The sequence below is a fragment of the Mastigoproctus giganteus genome, chromosome 12 (genome assembly GCF_048544385.1).
Source record: "Mastigoproctus giganteus isolate SK-2022 chromosome 12, ASM4854438v1, whole genome shotgun sequence".
NCBI classification, from domain to species: domain Eukaryota; kingdom Metazoa; phylum Arthropoda; class Arachnida; order Uropygi; family Thelyphonidae; genus Mastigoproctus; species Mastigoproctus giganteus.
The window spans coordinates 131225727-131237909 of NC_143586.1; the positions used below are offsets into that span (position 1 = coordinate 131225727).

The window sequence follows — 12183 nt, forward strand, 5'->3', positions numbered from 1 at the left end:
GGCTTCGCTTCCTTGGATTTTATGTGTTTCTTAACTAATAGCATAACGCCTCCTCCCCTCCTGTCCTGTCTATCCTTTCTATACACATTGTATTCCCCAAATTCCAGTTCCGCATTCCTTATATCTGTGTGACACCATGTCTCTGATATCCCAACAATATCTGCCTTTGATGTTTTGAGCAATATCTCAAATTCATCAAATTTATTTACCAAACTCCTAGCATTGGTGTACATGCAGGTATACATGCACCAGTTTCTATTCCTAGCTACCCTAACACAACCCATGTGTTTACTTGTACCGCAATGACTCCCAGCAGTCTCTGAAATAGCCTGCATCTTGTTTTTCAGGCTACTGCTCATTCCAATAGAAGCAGTGCAAGAATCTCTTTCACCTCTGCCAGTGGCTACTGTTAACTTATTAGTCCTTGTATCCCCCCCCCAACTAGCAGTTTTCCGACCCTCCTAACATTGCCTCGACAGCATCAGCAAAAATTCTTGCACCCTTTCTATTTAAGTGTATCCCATCCCTGTAGAAGCAATCTCTCCTGTTAACAAGTACAGTCGGCTGAAAAAAATTCTACCCCTTGAGTCTTGCACAATCTCTCCAGGGCCGAATTGATCGACAAGGCTCTCATCATATACTCCCTCCTATCGTGTCTGTTCAGAATTGCAGACACTTTCAAATTCAACCCTAATTCACGGCTTTTTTTCAACAGTGACCTGTACTTGCTAAGTAATTCCGCCGGTCTCCTACTCTTAATATCATTAGTGCCAACGTGTACAACTCTATCACCTTTTGTGCCCTTAAAAGATGATATCCGCTCTACAACGTCATCAACCTTTGCCCCTGGCAGACATACCCTGGTCCTATTCCACCTATCCTTTTTACAAAGCATATTCCCTGTTTCCCTGACAATAGAGTCACCAACAACTACTAGTTCCTGTGGGACCAGCGCATTCTGCCTAGGGGGCTGCCTCTGTGTTGCCTGATGACCAAGTGCAAGCTCTGGCGTTGATGTGGGCAGCTGAGAGCTTGATGGGCACCTCAATTTATTTCCTTCGAGGGCATCCACCTTGTCCTTCAAGCTCTCATAAAGGCCCATAACAACGCTGAGTTGTCGCCTGATTTCCTTGCACTCCTTACATCGTGCACACACAAAGACATCCCCTTTGGCAGTATCATGTCCCGTACCCAACTGCTCCGCAAACATCAAGCAAAAAAACAGTGCATTTTAAAAGACTGTGATTCAGAGGGCAACTTCCCCCCTCAGTTCTCCCCTGAGCCACAGCACTTCCATTAGCTTGAGCCTTTTGCTTTGCTGCTCTGGTCTGAGTCATGATTCCGATTTAATTCAATAAAATTTCAATTTCAGAACAAAATTAAATCCTTAAGTTATATCCCAAAACAGTTATAACGCTATATTTATTTTTTCGGTATCGAGTGTTTTCTATGAGTTCCCTTTATACAACTTCCGTATCACGTGTACCACTATAGTTATGTATTAATTATTTCTTACGGTTAAGTCGTTATTTATATATATATGTATATAGAGTTAAAAGTACAATTTAATTGACAATAAAGTTTATCAAGATTAATAGATTTACTGATTAATTGACAATATTATATTATGCACTATACTACACTAAGCTTATGCTATCGTGTAAAAATGACGGGAATTCACGAACGGTACTTCTACGGACTTGTAAGTATTGATTAGCTTCCAGATCTCGCTATCTCAATTTAGAATAAACTAAGGATCCTGACTAGGTCTATAATCTACTTATAGAAGATAATTTGATATAACAATTGGTTAATAAATCGACTAAATTTGGTAAAAAAAAAAAAAAAAACCTCTCGTTCAATTTGTAATACATGGATTTGATACCGTTACCGATACTAAGTAATACCTACAAAATCTCTGTCTAAGTTAAACTTTAAACTAAGTATCGTAACTAGGAATATAAAGCTACTCTAGAAAATAAGTTAATATGCCAATTTAAGCTAATAAATCAGAAAATAAATCAAGAAAAACTTCTCTGTTCCAAGAGCGTCAAAGACTTCGTCCGCACAGGCTACTCTGCATTTTGTCCCCAATGTGGAGTTTCCTTCCCATTTGCTCCAATCAATTAGAGGCAAATTAAAATCACCATAATAAGACATTCGTGCTTACTTGCCCACTCCATTTACATGTAGAGGCTCTCATCATAATCTTCCCAATCACCTGGCCTGTAGATTACTCCCACTCTCACTATTCCTTTGCTTCCAACAATCTCACACCATACAGATTCTATAGTAGCATGTGAAATGTCTGAATCCGGGAAAGCTTTCATCACACTCAGGCTGCTTTTGATTAGAAGCATGGCCCACCACCCTGCTTCAGCAGTTAACAAATTAATGGAAATACAGGAGCATCTAAATTTAAAGAAGCATAAATTAATTCAAGATGTATCCACTCACTGGACCAAATTGATGGTTAGGGCTCTTATCGTATCTGGGCAGAAGTGCAGGCACTTTCAAATTTACTCTAACTTGCAACTTTTTATGTGATCACTATCTTTTTATGTGAAGTGTTCATATCCAGTTTTGAAAGAAGGTAAATTTTTGAACGAAGACAGGTTTTGAAAGAAAGCAAATTGATGAATTCAAGAAAAAGAATTTCTGAATTGCAAACTTCTGTAAAAGCAGTCCTAATCAGATTGAGCAAGCTGATAATTCCAAACATGTTGTCCTCGCTCATGCAGGAAGTCATTTCATATTTTGCTACCTTTTGAAAATTTGAATGTAACTCTTCAATCCACCATACCTTACTTCTGTCTACTGAATCCAGTATTCCTAGATATATTGAAGGATGTTATGCAAAAATTTATTTTGTCAACAGTTTTCATATCTTCCATTTTGGAATTTGATAACCCAGCAGACTAAATCAGAATTGGTTTTTAGACTTTCTGTCAGCTGTAGAACCTGAAATACCTATATATTTACAGAAGTCATTTTCTTTCAACAGTCAGTGTGAACGATAGGCTTAACCAATCGGGCTGGAAGTGGACTCAAATTGAAGATATTTCTTCCTAACAAATTTCTTCCTGAAATTTGTTAAAATTTAAAAATTCCTAATACTTTTATTTTATGGAACGGGCCAGGTTTGTACTACAAACGAGAATAGTTCAACATTCACTTCATAGATGAAGCCAAGGAAGATGTTAACTGTTAAACAAACGGTTGTCTAAGTTGATAGACAACTGATAAGGCATTTTTTTCTGATTAACAGTTTGCACGTTCGCACAATTATGGCCTTGGCTCTGGGAAAAAAAATAATAAAAAAAATGAAACTGCTACCGATTGCGAATTTCTCTACTGGACCTGCTTGCACACAAGCTCATACATTCGTTACATTTAATACTTTCAGAACTCATCATCTTATCGTTATCAACTTCGAGTTTATTTGTTTTTTGTTTTGAGGTTATTTAAGGTAAGTAATTCAAGGATTTAGAAGTACGTATGTCACAGTTGGAGTGCGGAAGACGTGTCCACTGCCGTGCTACTCTGACCTGGTTGTGTTGAATGTACCTTGTAGGAAAAAAGAAACACGCCCTTTTGTGTTTCTGAAAATGTATCAGTTGTATCTGACAGATCAATCCTGAATACATTTACACGTATATATTGTTAATACATTTCTTTAGCTAGAGAAAACCTGCTACCAATTGTAAAATTTTTGCAATGGGTACAGCTAGCTGTAGCCATTGCGTATGATAGGCCTAACCAATTTGGTCTCAAATTGAAGATTCCTAGGTGTGCAGAAACGTGTGAAAATATAAAAATTCTGAATAGTTTTATTTTACAGAACTGGCCAATTTTCCCTAATAGTGCTGCCTACCTTAAAAGAAAGAATAGTTTTATTTTACAGAAATGAGAAAGGATTCAACGCGTACTGGCTTACCTGCTCATGATCAAACACTGACTACATTTCTTTAGGACAGCTAGAGAAAAACTCTGCTACCAATTGTGAAATTTTCATAATGAGTACTGCTAGTATAATCTATTAAAGACCTGCCACAACAAAAAACAAATAAAGAGATGCTTTTCTTTTGCTTTGTAAGGAAGTATGTCGTGGCCGCATGTGACTACGTGGTGCATGCTAAAAACTTCTTATAAATGCTGAGGTGGCACAAATTTTATCAAATGGCAGTGCATCATTTTCAAATTTAAAAATTTTTTGTGGAAAAGTTTCCAGTACTTCTGGGTGCCATTAAGGATGAAGCTATAGATGTTTTGCTGTCTTATTCGGTATGAGAGTCTTCTAGATGCTATTATGAAAGGAGAAAGAATCCATGTACAGTGTCCTTTGTGGAGAACAAAGGACACTGTACAAGAAATGAATATGAAGAAATATAAACTATCCCAAGACATACTTGGCATTTTAACAGTTCATAGCAGTGCTGAGCTTGAGATAATATTTTCTCTTTTTGCTGAAGCTTTGGAAATAATCCTGACAGAAAGTCTAGACAACAGTGCCATGTTATGAATAAAATTTTGACTCAACGTTTCTGAAGAGGGCAAAGTTTGCAACAGTATCTTTCTTGCGTAATCAAAATCAGTTGATGTCTAACAGAATATCCAAACAGAAACCCACAGACAAAAAATTGTTAAGTAGGCTAATGTGCATGCTGGACTGAAACATTTGTGTCTGTATTTTAACATAAAATATGTATTTTGCAAGTTAAATTTTAATTTATAGTATACCCTCTTAATTTTTCCAGAAAGTTTCTTTTTTCCTCATTTCTCTCTCTCTCTCTCTCTCTCTCTCTCTCTCTCTCTCTCTCTCTCTCTCTCTCTCTCCCCCTCCCTCCCCCCCCCAAAAAAATCAAATGACTGATCTCCAGCCTTTTCCTCTCTGTCATTTCTCTCTCTCTCCCTCCATCAAACTAGTATTCACATTCAGGTCATTGAAACACTTCATTGAGTCATATTGGAATAATACAAGTTCATACTTGTATTCTGATTCCATTAGTAGCATCTGAACACAAGTATTGGTTTGTAAAACGTAGTTGGAATTTTAGAAACTAGACTATTTACAATGTAAATTTATTTTTTACAAGATTTACATTATGGAAATCAAGGATATTTATTTTTATATGGGTTTTTATATATATAAATAAAGTATTAACATATTTAGCATGTTTTTACCAATTCTTTGTATCACAATAAACTGGATAAGTACAAGTGTAGTTCCATTATAACAAACATCAAGATTGAGATAACACTGAGGCCACCTTGTTATGGTGAGTATATTTCTTAATTTAAAGCATTATCTATGACTTCAGTGACATTTCTGCAAATGTATAACCTTTGTTCTTATTAACCCCTTTTGTTATAGCTTTACCAAATAACCTTTATAAATTAAATTCAGAAATTACAGGATTGAATCAATTTGCTGGTGTTGCTTGACAAAAGGTTGCTTAATAAAAATATTTGGCTTTTCTTTCATTAAATCTTATGAAGATGCTTCTTAAAGTCAGGTGGTTTCTCCTCCAAGTGAATTAAAAAACCCGTGACACACGTGCATCAACATGCAGTTAACATGATAACGGAACCTCATTCACGTTCATTTTGAACCCAATCAGAAACATTGAGTGTTAAGTTATTTTTCTTTGCTGCTCACTTCTCTGTTTCTGTCACTAAAAAAAATTGAATAACTTTCCTCTTCTTTCTTTTATATAAAGCTAACTACTAAACATAAATGAAGGCTTTAGCATAACTAATCCTCTTCAAATAGGCCTCTGGGGTTGGGTATACTCATACTATAATTTTTAGTGTTTTCCACCAACCATGGAATAAAACGAAAGACGAAAAACCCAAATTTTTAAAATATTTAATATTTACAATAAATGATTTACAAACAAAATATTACTGATAGTAATTTTAAAATAAAATAAAACAACTGTGATATACAGGATAATAATAAAATGCCGAATTTAAAATGCAATAAAATATACTGGGTTAAAAGCGCTAAAATACTAACTGAAGCTTTCAAAGGCTTCTGCCTTCTTTCTCAACAGTGTAATTTCTGTTCTGCGGTACAGAAATTACCGCAGAACAGAAATTGCACTGTTGAGAAAGAAGGCAGAAGCCTTTGAAAGCTTCAGTTAGTATTTTAGCGCTTTTAACCCAGTATATTTTATTGCATTTTAAATTCGGCATTTTATTATTATCCTGTATATCACAGTTGTTTTATTTTATTTTAAAATTACTATCAGTAATATTTTGGTAAATCATTTATTGTAAATATTAAATATTTTAAAAATTTGGGTTTTTCGTCTTTCGTTTTATTCCATGGTTGGTGGAAAACACTAAAAATTATAGTATAACTAATCCTCTTCAACACTATGTATAGTGTAGGACCCTAGGGGCTCACATCTGGTGAGTATAGGCTTGGCACACCCAGGGTCCTGAGCTGGATATCATCATTCTTCTCTTTCTTGATGATTCCTTTCTACTTTTGACTCTCTCTCTCTCTCTCTCTCTCTCTCTCTCTCTCTCTCTCTCTCTCTCTCTCTCTCTCTCTCTCTCTCTCTCTCTCTCTCTCTCTCAGGGTAACTCGGGATTTTTTTTTTTTTTTTTTTTTTTTTGGCTGGTGCAGCATAAGCCTCAGGCTTCCTTGCACCATATAGCTAATAATAATAATAATAATAATGCTATCCCCCCCTACTCCAATATCTTTATGCAGTGAATTAAGAAGAGGTGCAACACTAACCAGCCTATTTCATGAATATTTCTCTATAGTCAGTTAAGAGTACTTATGATTGATTCCAACAATTGCAAGTTTTGGATCTCAGTATTTTGTTGATACATGGATTTTATACCTCGGGTACTGTTTGGATGTTAAAAAAAAAATCTATTGCAGCTGGTATTAAATGTTATAAAGTTGACTCTTAGCCGAAAATGTCTGACTGCATTTTAAAGATGAAACTTATTCTGAAAATATCTAGGAATATAGTTTAGTTAGAGATCATGATTAAAACTGCTATAAAATAAAAACAGCTAGAATTTTTCAGCTAGGGGTTTTTTTTTCCCTTAGAAAGGTTTTATCAAACAGTATTTCAATGAAAATTCTTATAATAATTTCTTTTTATAGATCTGCCACAACAAATCAGGAGAAATTAATCCTGTAAAGATCAAATCTTTAGTTGAAGGTTATATCAAGAAATGCAAATATGTTCGCAAAAAGGCAATGAAAGGACAGAAGACTGGAAAAACATCATGATACGTATTCACTTTTGAAGTAGCTTTTTGTTTTCATGTAAAAAATGATGGAAAACTGTGAATTCCTTCTTGTTTGTTTCCTCACGTGTGGTTTGTAAAGGAGAATCAGCAGCTATACAAATGGGGATAGTTCTCCAGTATCTTCAGTGATCAGTGTAAAAATAAAAGGAATAAAAAGGTGAAACCAAGTTACGGCTTTCCAGGTTGAGTGGTTCTGTGGAATAGTTTTTAATTTTTACATGCAGCGTTCAAATTGGAAACTGTTAACTCCCTGTTGCCATCCTTGGCATTGTACATAAAGCAGTTTCTTTATATAAACTTATTACATTCTGCAAACACAAACTGATTCGTGTGTTACCACAAAGTCATCACTCTGCAACAAACATGTAAAATGGCAAACATCTGTTGTCAACTTCACCTTTACCATATGAAATGTAAGGCTATGTATGCTTAATGCGAGTGACTGAAAATTTAATCCTACTGTCAGTTTCAAAGAAAATGAAAGACATTAATATTTGTCACCACAAGATATCCCTAGTTAGCCTTCTTATGACTATTTTCAATGGAGTACTAATCTCTTCAGTGGATAACCAAAGAGACAAATGTGGTGCTGAACTGGTTTTTAGGATTCATCTTTGACACAGTGAACTGTAACAAGATAGCAAGATGGTGCAGGCACTCATTTCACATGTAAATCATGAGCTTGTAGGTCTAACATTTTATTGAGATAATTTTTCTGTTGTTAGCAATATTAAGTTACAGCATGTTTACATCATGCAGTTGCATGTAATAGGGTTTCTAAAATGTGAAAATGAGCATGGTCTCGGTTACTGACATTATTCCACAGTCCTCTTGTTTTGTAACGTTTTACTGCCCTTCTGGTAATAAATTGTGGTGACAATTTCTTCTTAGTAATGTGGTGAAATATGTTATTTATGCACATATTTTTACTTTCCAAGACAAAATTTATTGTTAAAATGTAACACATAAATTACAAAACATTATTAAATGCATAAACTTATGCAAAAAAATATATAAAGATCAGATGCCTTTATAATAATGTTTTATAAATATTTATCTTTTCTGCATTTTTTTTTTTTTTTTTTTTTAATTCCTTCCATTATTAGTGTTATCCACCCTCTTGCTAACAAAAACTATGCAATAATTTGTTCTGTACTATATTTTAGTCTACATTAGTGAATATGGTCCCTATATGATTTGCAACTAAACTTTGTATACCACCCTACACATATTCCTCCTAAATCATTTTAATAATATTGTTATACTGCAGCATTGATTTCACAAATTAAATTAGGAAATTTTTACTAAATACTGATATATTAGTATATTTCCTAATAAATTGCTGATTTTTAATTTTTTTAGTGTATAACATTAAAAATTATTTATAATAATTATTTTGTTACTACCATTCTTTGCTTTGATCATTAGCACAAGCGAACATTTTTTTATTTTAATTTCTTTTATATAATTAATAATAACCAAAGAAACTGCTACCATTTATCTCACCTGTCTTAGAACAGTGGTTCCCAACCTGTGGTATGTGGAGCTGTTGTATGTATGTGTATGTACTTACATACATACACCATTACAAAATGGCATGCTGACAAATCAAGTAGCACTTACCTTATTACCAAAAAAATTGGTAGTACAAGAAAATTATATTACCTTGATGGTATTACTTTCATGTTAAAAAGGGTTGAGAGCTCCTACCTTAGAACATAAAATTTACATGGTTAGTTACCATAATCATACTGTTGCTAACTTCCTGATTGGTTGCGATTTATTTCAGCTAACAGTACCTGTAATATTTCCTACATTAAAACAGATCATACTTGCTGAAAAACAAATTTGATCATGATCAAAATATATCAGATTTTTCCTCAACCTAAAACTTAAAAATCATAAACCACGGTTTATTAAAGTGCAAAGTTGAAATTTTGATTTGATTTTTTTTTTTTTTTTTTTTCCCATCGTTTTCTCTTTATATGTAAAAAATAAAATAAACTACAGGATATGGGACTTTCAAGTGTTTGTGAGACATGTTTACTTCAGGTATCCATGATATGTGTGTATTGATATTTTTGTTTATTTATTGTACAATTTAATATTATGTATAGTGTGTTGTATAATGTTTTATGTTGCAGCAGTATGTTTAGTGATTTGTGAGATATTATCACAAATAATACTCCATTATGTGTATATTTTTGTTTAATAAATGTCTCTTTTTATGTAAACATTAAAAATATGATATCTTTCTTAGCCATTTTGCTTTACCATTCCATTATAGCAAATAATTAGTTTTCTTAATTATATATAATTTATAATTAACTATGTCATAATTTTTATGTGGGGGGGATCATGATTATTTTCTATCATTAGTATACTTAAATTTCACTGTAAAGTACAAAATTTTATGAGCATACAGTTTAGGTGTTAGTTAGCATCTGTGCGAAAGTGGGAAATCAGTATATCAATTAATAGAAATCAGTATGTATATATATATATATAACACAGAGATGCAGTCAGGAAGAAGAAAATGAGTTTTCATTTAGACAGAAATTAGCTGTTAATAGCTACAGTGTATGATTTTTCATTATCTAATACTGGTTATGACTTTAAAAAAATCTGTTTATATACATATATGTGCTAGGTGCAACAATAAAATTTCCAGAACATATTTACAGTTCAATATTGGGTGTGTTGCAAACGTTATGATTTAATACAGATGTGTTCCAAACATGTCTATCCCTGCTTATGCTGCAGTTATAAAACAGTCATGCCAGTCCTTGCATAGTAATGGCACTAATGGTAAGAGAATATTTCTTGGCCCCATTTAAAAAATAACTGATTCCTGGTGAGAGCAGTAGATCAAGTTTTATCCAGAGTTAAGCAATAGTGCAAGTAGTTTATGAGGGTGTAGAAAACAAAGCATTCTTTCCATTTCCCTAGTTCTGCTTCAAGATTTCAGTGACCAACTGTTTCATCATCATTCACATCCTCCTGACACTCTCTTCAAGAATGCTTATATCCCTTGAAACACTTGCATTTAGAAATTAAAGCTAATAAAAAAGGTGCATAGTGATATATTTACAGATCTATAAACTGTTGATTAACCTTCTATAACCAAAGGTGACCTACAACTTATAAATAAAAACTAATTAAGTTAATGAATAATTAAAGTAAAATGCATGAATTTTACTTAGATTAGATTGCAATTAGATTAAAAAATTAACTCATTGAAAAAAATTTAATTAAACTGTACTGATTAAAAAGGACTTATTGGCTGTTTTTGAACTTTTTTTTTTTTTTTCATACAAAAACTCGAGCATAAACTCATAAAAAAAAGAGAAGTAAAACCTGTAGTATTCAGTGGCTATTAAAGAAATAAAACACATCCACAAATAAATCTTATTTTTAATCTTTAATCTGATTTAATTTGTGAATATACTGTAGTTGAATTGCTTAATTTTAACTTTCCGAGACAAAACCACAACACTTTAAAAATATTGCTACAGTGCAGTATTGCTTCAGCTTCTGACTATAATTTCAGTTAATAAAAATTGGATTCTAAGCAGTTATTCAACTATACTTTTTACCACAGCAAAAAGTACCTTACCTTAGTTTTACCTTAGTTAGCCACAGCAAATTTTTTCACCACACAGGCATGTGATATTTCTGACTGAAATTACTAGTTCACCATTTTCCTGGAAAAGGTAATTTTATATTTATGTGTAGTAAAAAATGTTAAAAACACTACCAAAATCACAAATGTTTGTCAATACTTAAAACTTAAATTTAAAAAAGGGTTTTCTGTCCATTTCCTAAAAGCACAGGATGCTTAATTGCCGCACTAATTTCTTTATGCTACTTGCATTTTATAACCACAGAGGTCAAACTTTATTTTTATTGCATAGACAGTTCCCTCATTTCAGTTTCATTTCTATTTTCATTTGTTTTTTATTTTGTTGATTTTAAATTCAAATCTTAAAAAGGCAATTTTTGTGAAGTCCAGGATCTTTACAAATATATGGACATCAAGGCCACAAAAATTCATTTTACTTGCAGCAAACTAAATTATTTAAAACCATCAAAATTATTTTGTTAGAAAGATCGTTAAAGATTTGGTTATTATTAAGAGTTGACAGAAACTAAGCTTCTGCTGAGAATACTGTTGTATATATTGCCACAGATTCTGAGTCTTTACTTTTAAAAAATTATAACTTAAATTTTAAATCTTGATTGCTGCTGCAGCTATTTAAATTATGTGGTTCCATATAGATCTTTGCATTCCTTTACAACTTATTTAACCCAACAGTGGTGGCATGTTAACCATTAATCAGCGATTAAAAACAAAGTTTTTTTTTACTTAACTAAATATAGTCAAACTATAAGCCACCATCTTCGAAACTAATTGGCTTTTGCTTTAAGAGTGGCATGATATTAGCCAACTGTATTTGTTTCCGGTTGCTTGTTTGTCCTCTCTGACTAGTCCACTAAACATATATTGTCTTATCCTTGGGTGGGTTTTTTTTTTTTTTGAAAGATTTATTGTTGTTTTCATATAATAAAGACTGCAAAATGAAACTCAATGTTCTCAAAATAGCTGCTACACTGTGGAAGCAAGACAAGTAGTTTCAAATTTTGTGTTCTCTTAAGCACACCAAATTTGCAAATATACCTGAAAAAGAGAAGTAACTAATATTATCGATATATATAATATAATATAATATACAATTGATATATACACTGGTATTCAAAGAAAGTGCATCACTCCGTAAAATTGTAATTGTCATCTGAATAATAAGTATATTAAGTAATAATAGGTAAACTTATCTGATTGCATCAGATAAGATTGACACGCATAGGTGATGACATAATATTGTATCAGCTATTACTTTCAGC

General features: G+C 32.8%; 1 protein-coding gene across 5 annotated transcripts in view; it reads left to right on the plus strand.

The window, feature by feature from the left end:
• Positions 1-8176, plus strand: part of LOC150077431 (uncharacterized) — a 284193-nt gene extending 276017 nt beyond the window's left edge. For all 5 annotated transcript variants that reach the window (XM_090386306.1, XM_090386304.1, XM_090386307.1 and 2 more), the window contains one exon: positions 7133-8176. In XM_090386306.1, coding sequence (XP_090242432.1) covers positions 7133-7261 — 129 coding nt within the window. In that variant the 3' untranslated portion in view covers positions 7262-8176. The remainder of the gene's footprint in view (positions 1-7132) is intronic.
• The last annotated feature ends 4007 nt before the right edge of the window (positions 8177-12183 follow it).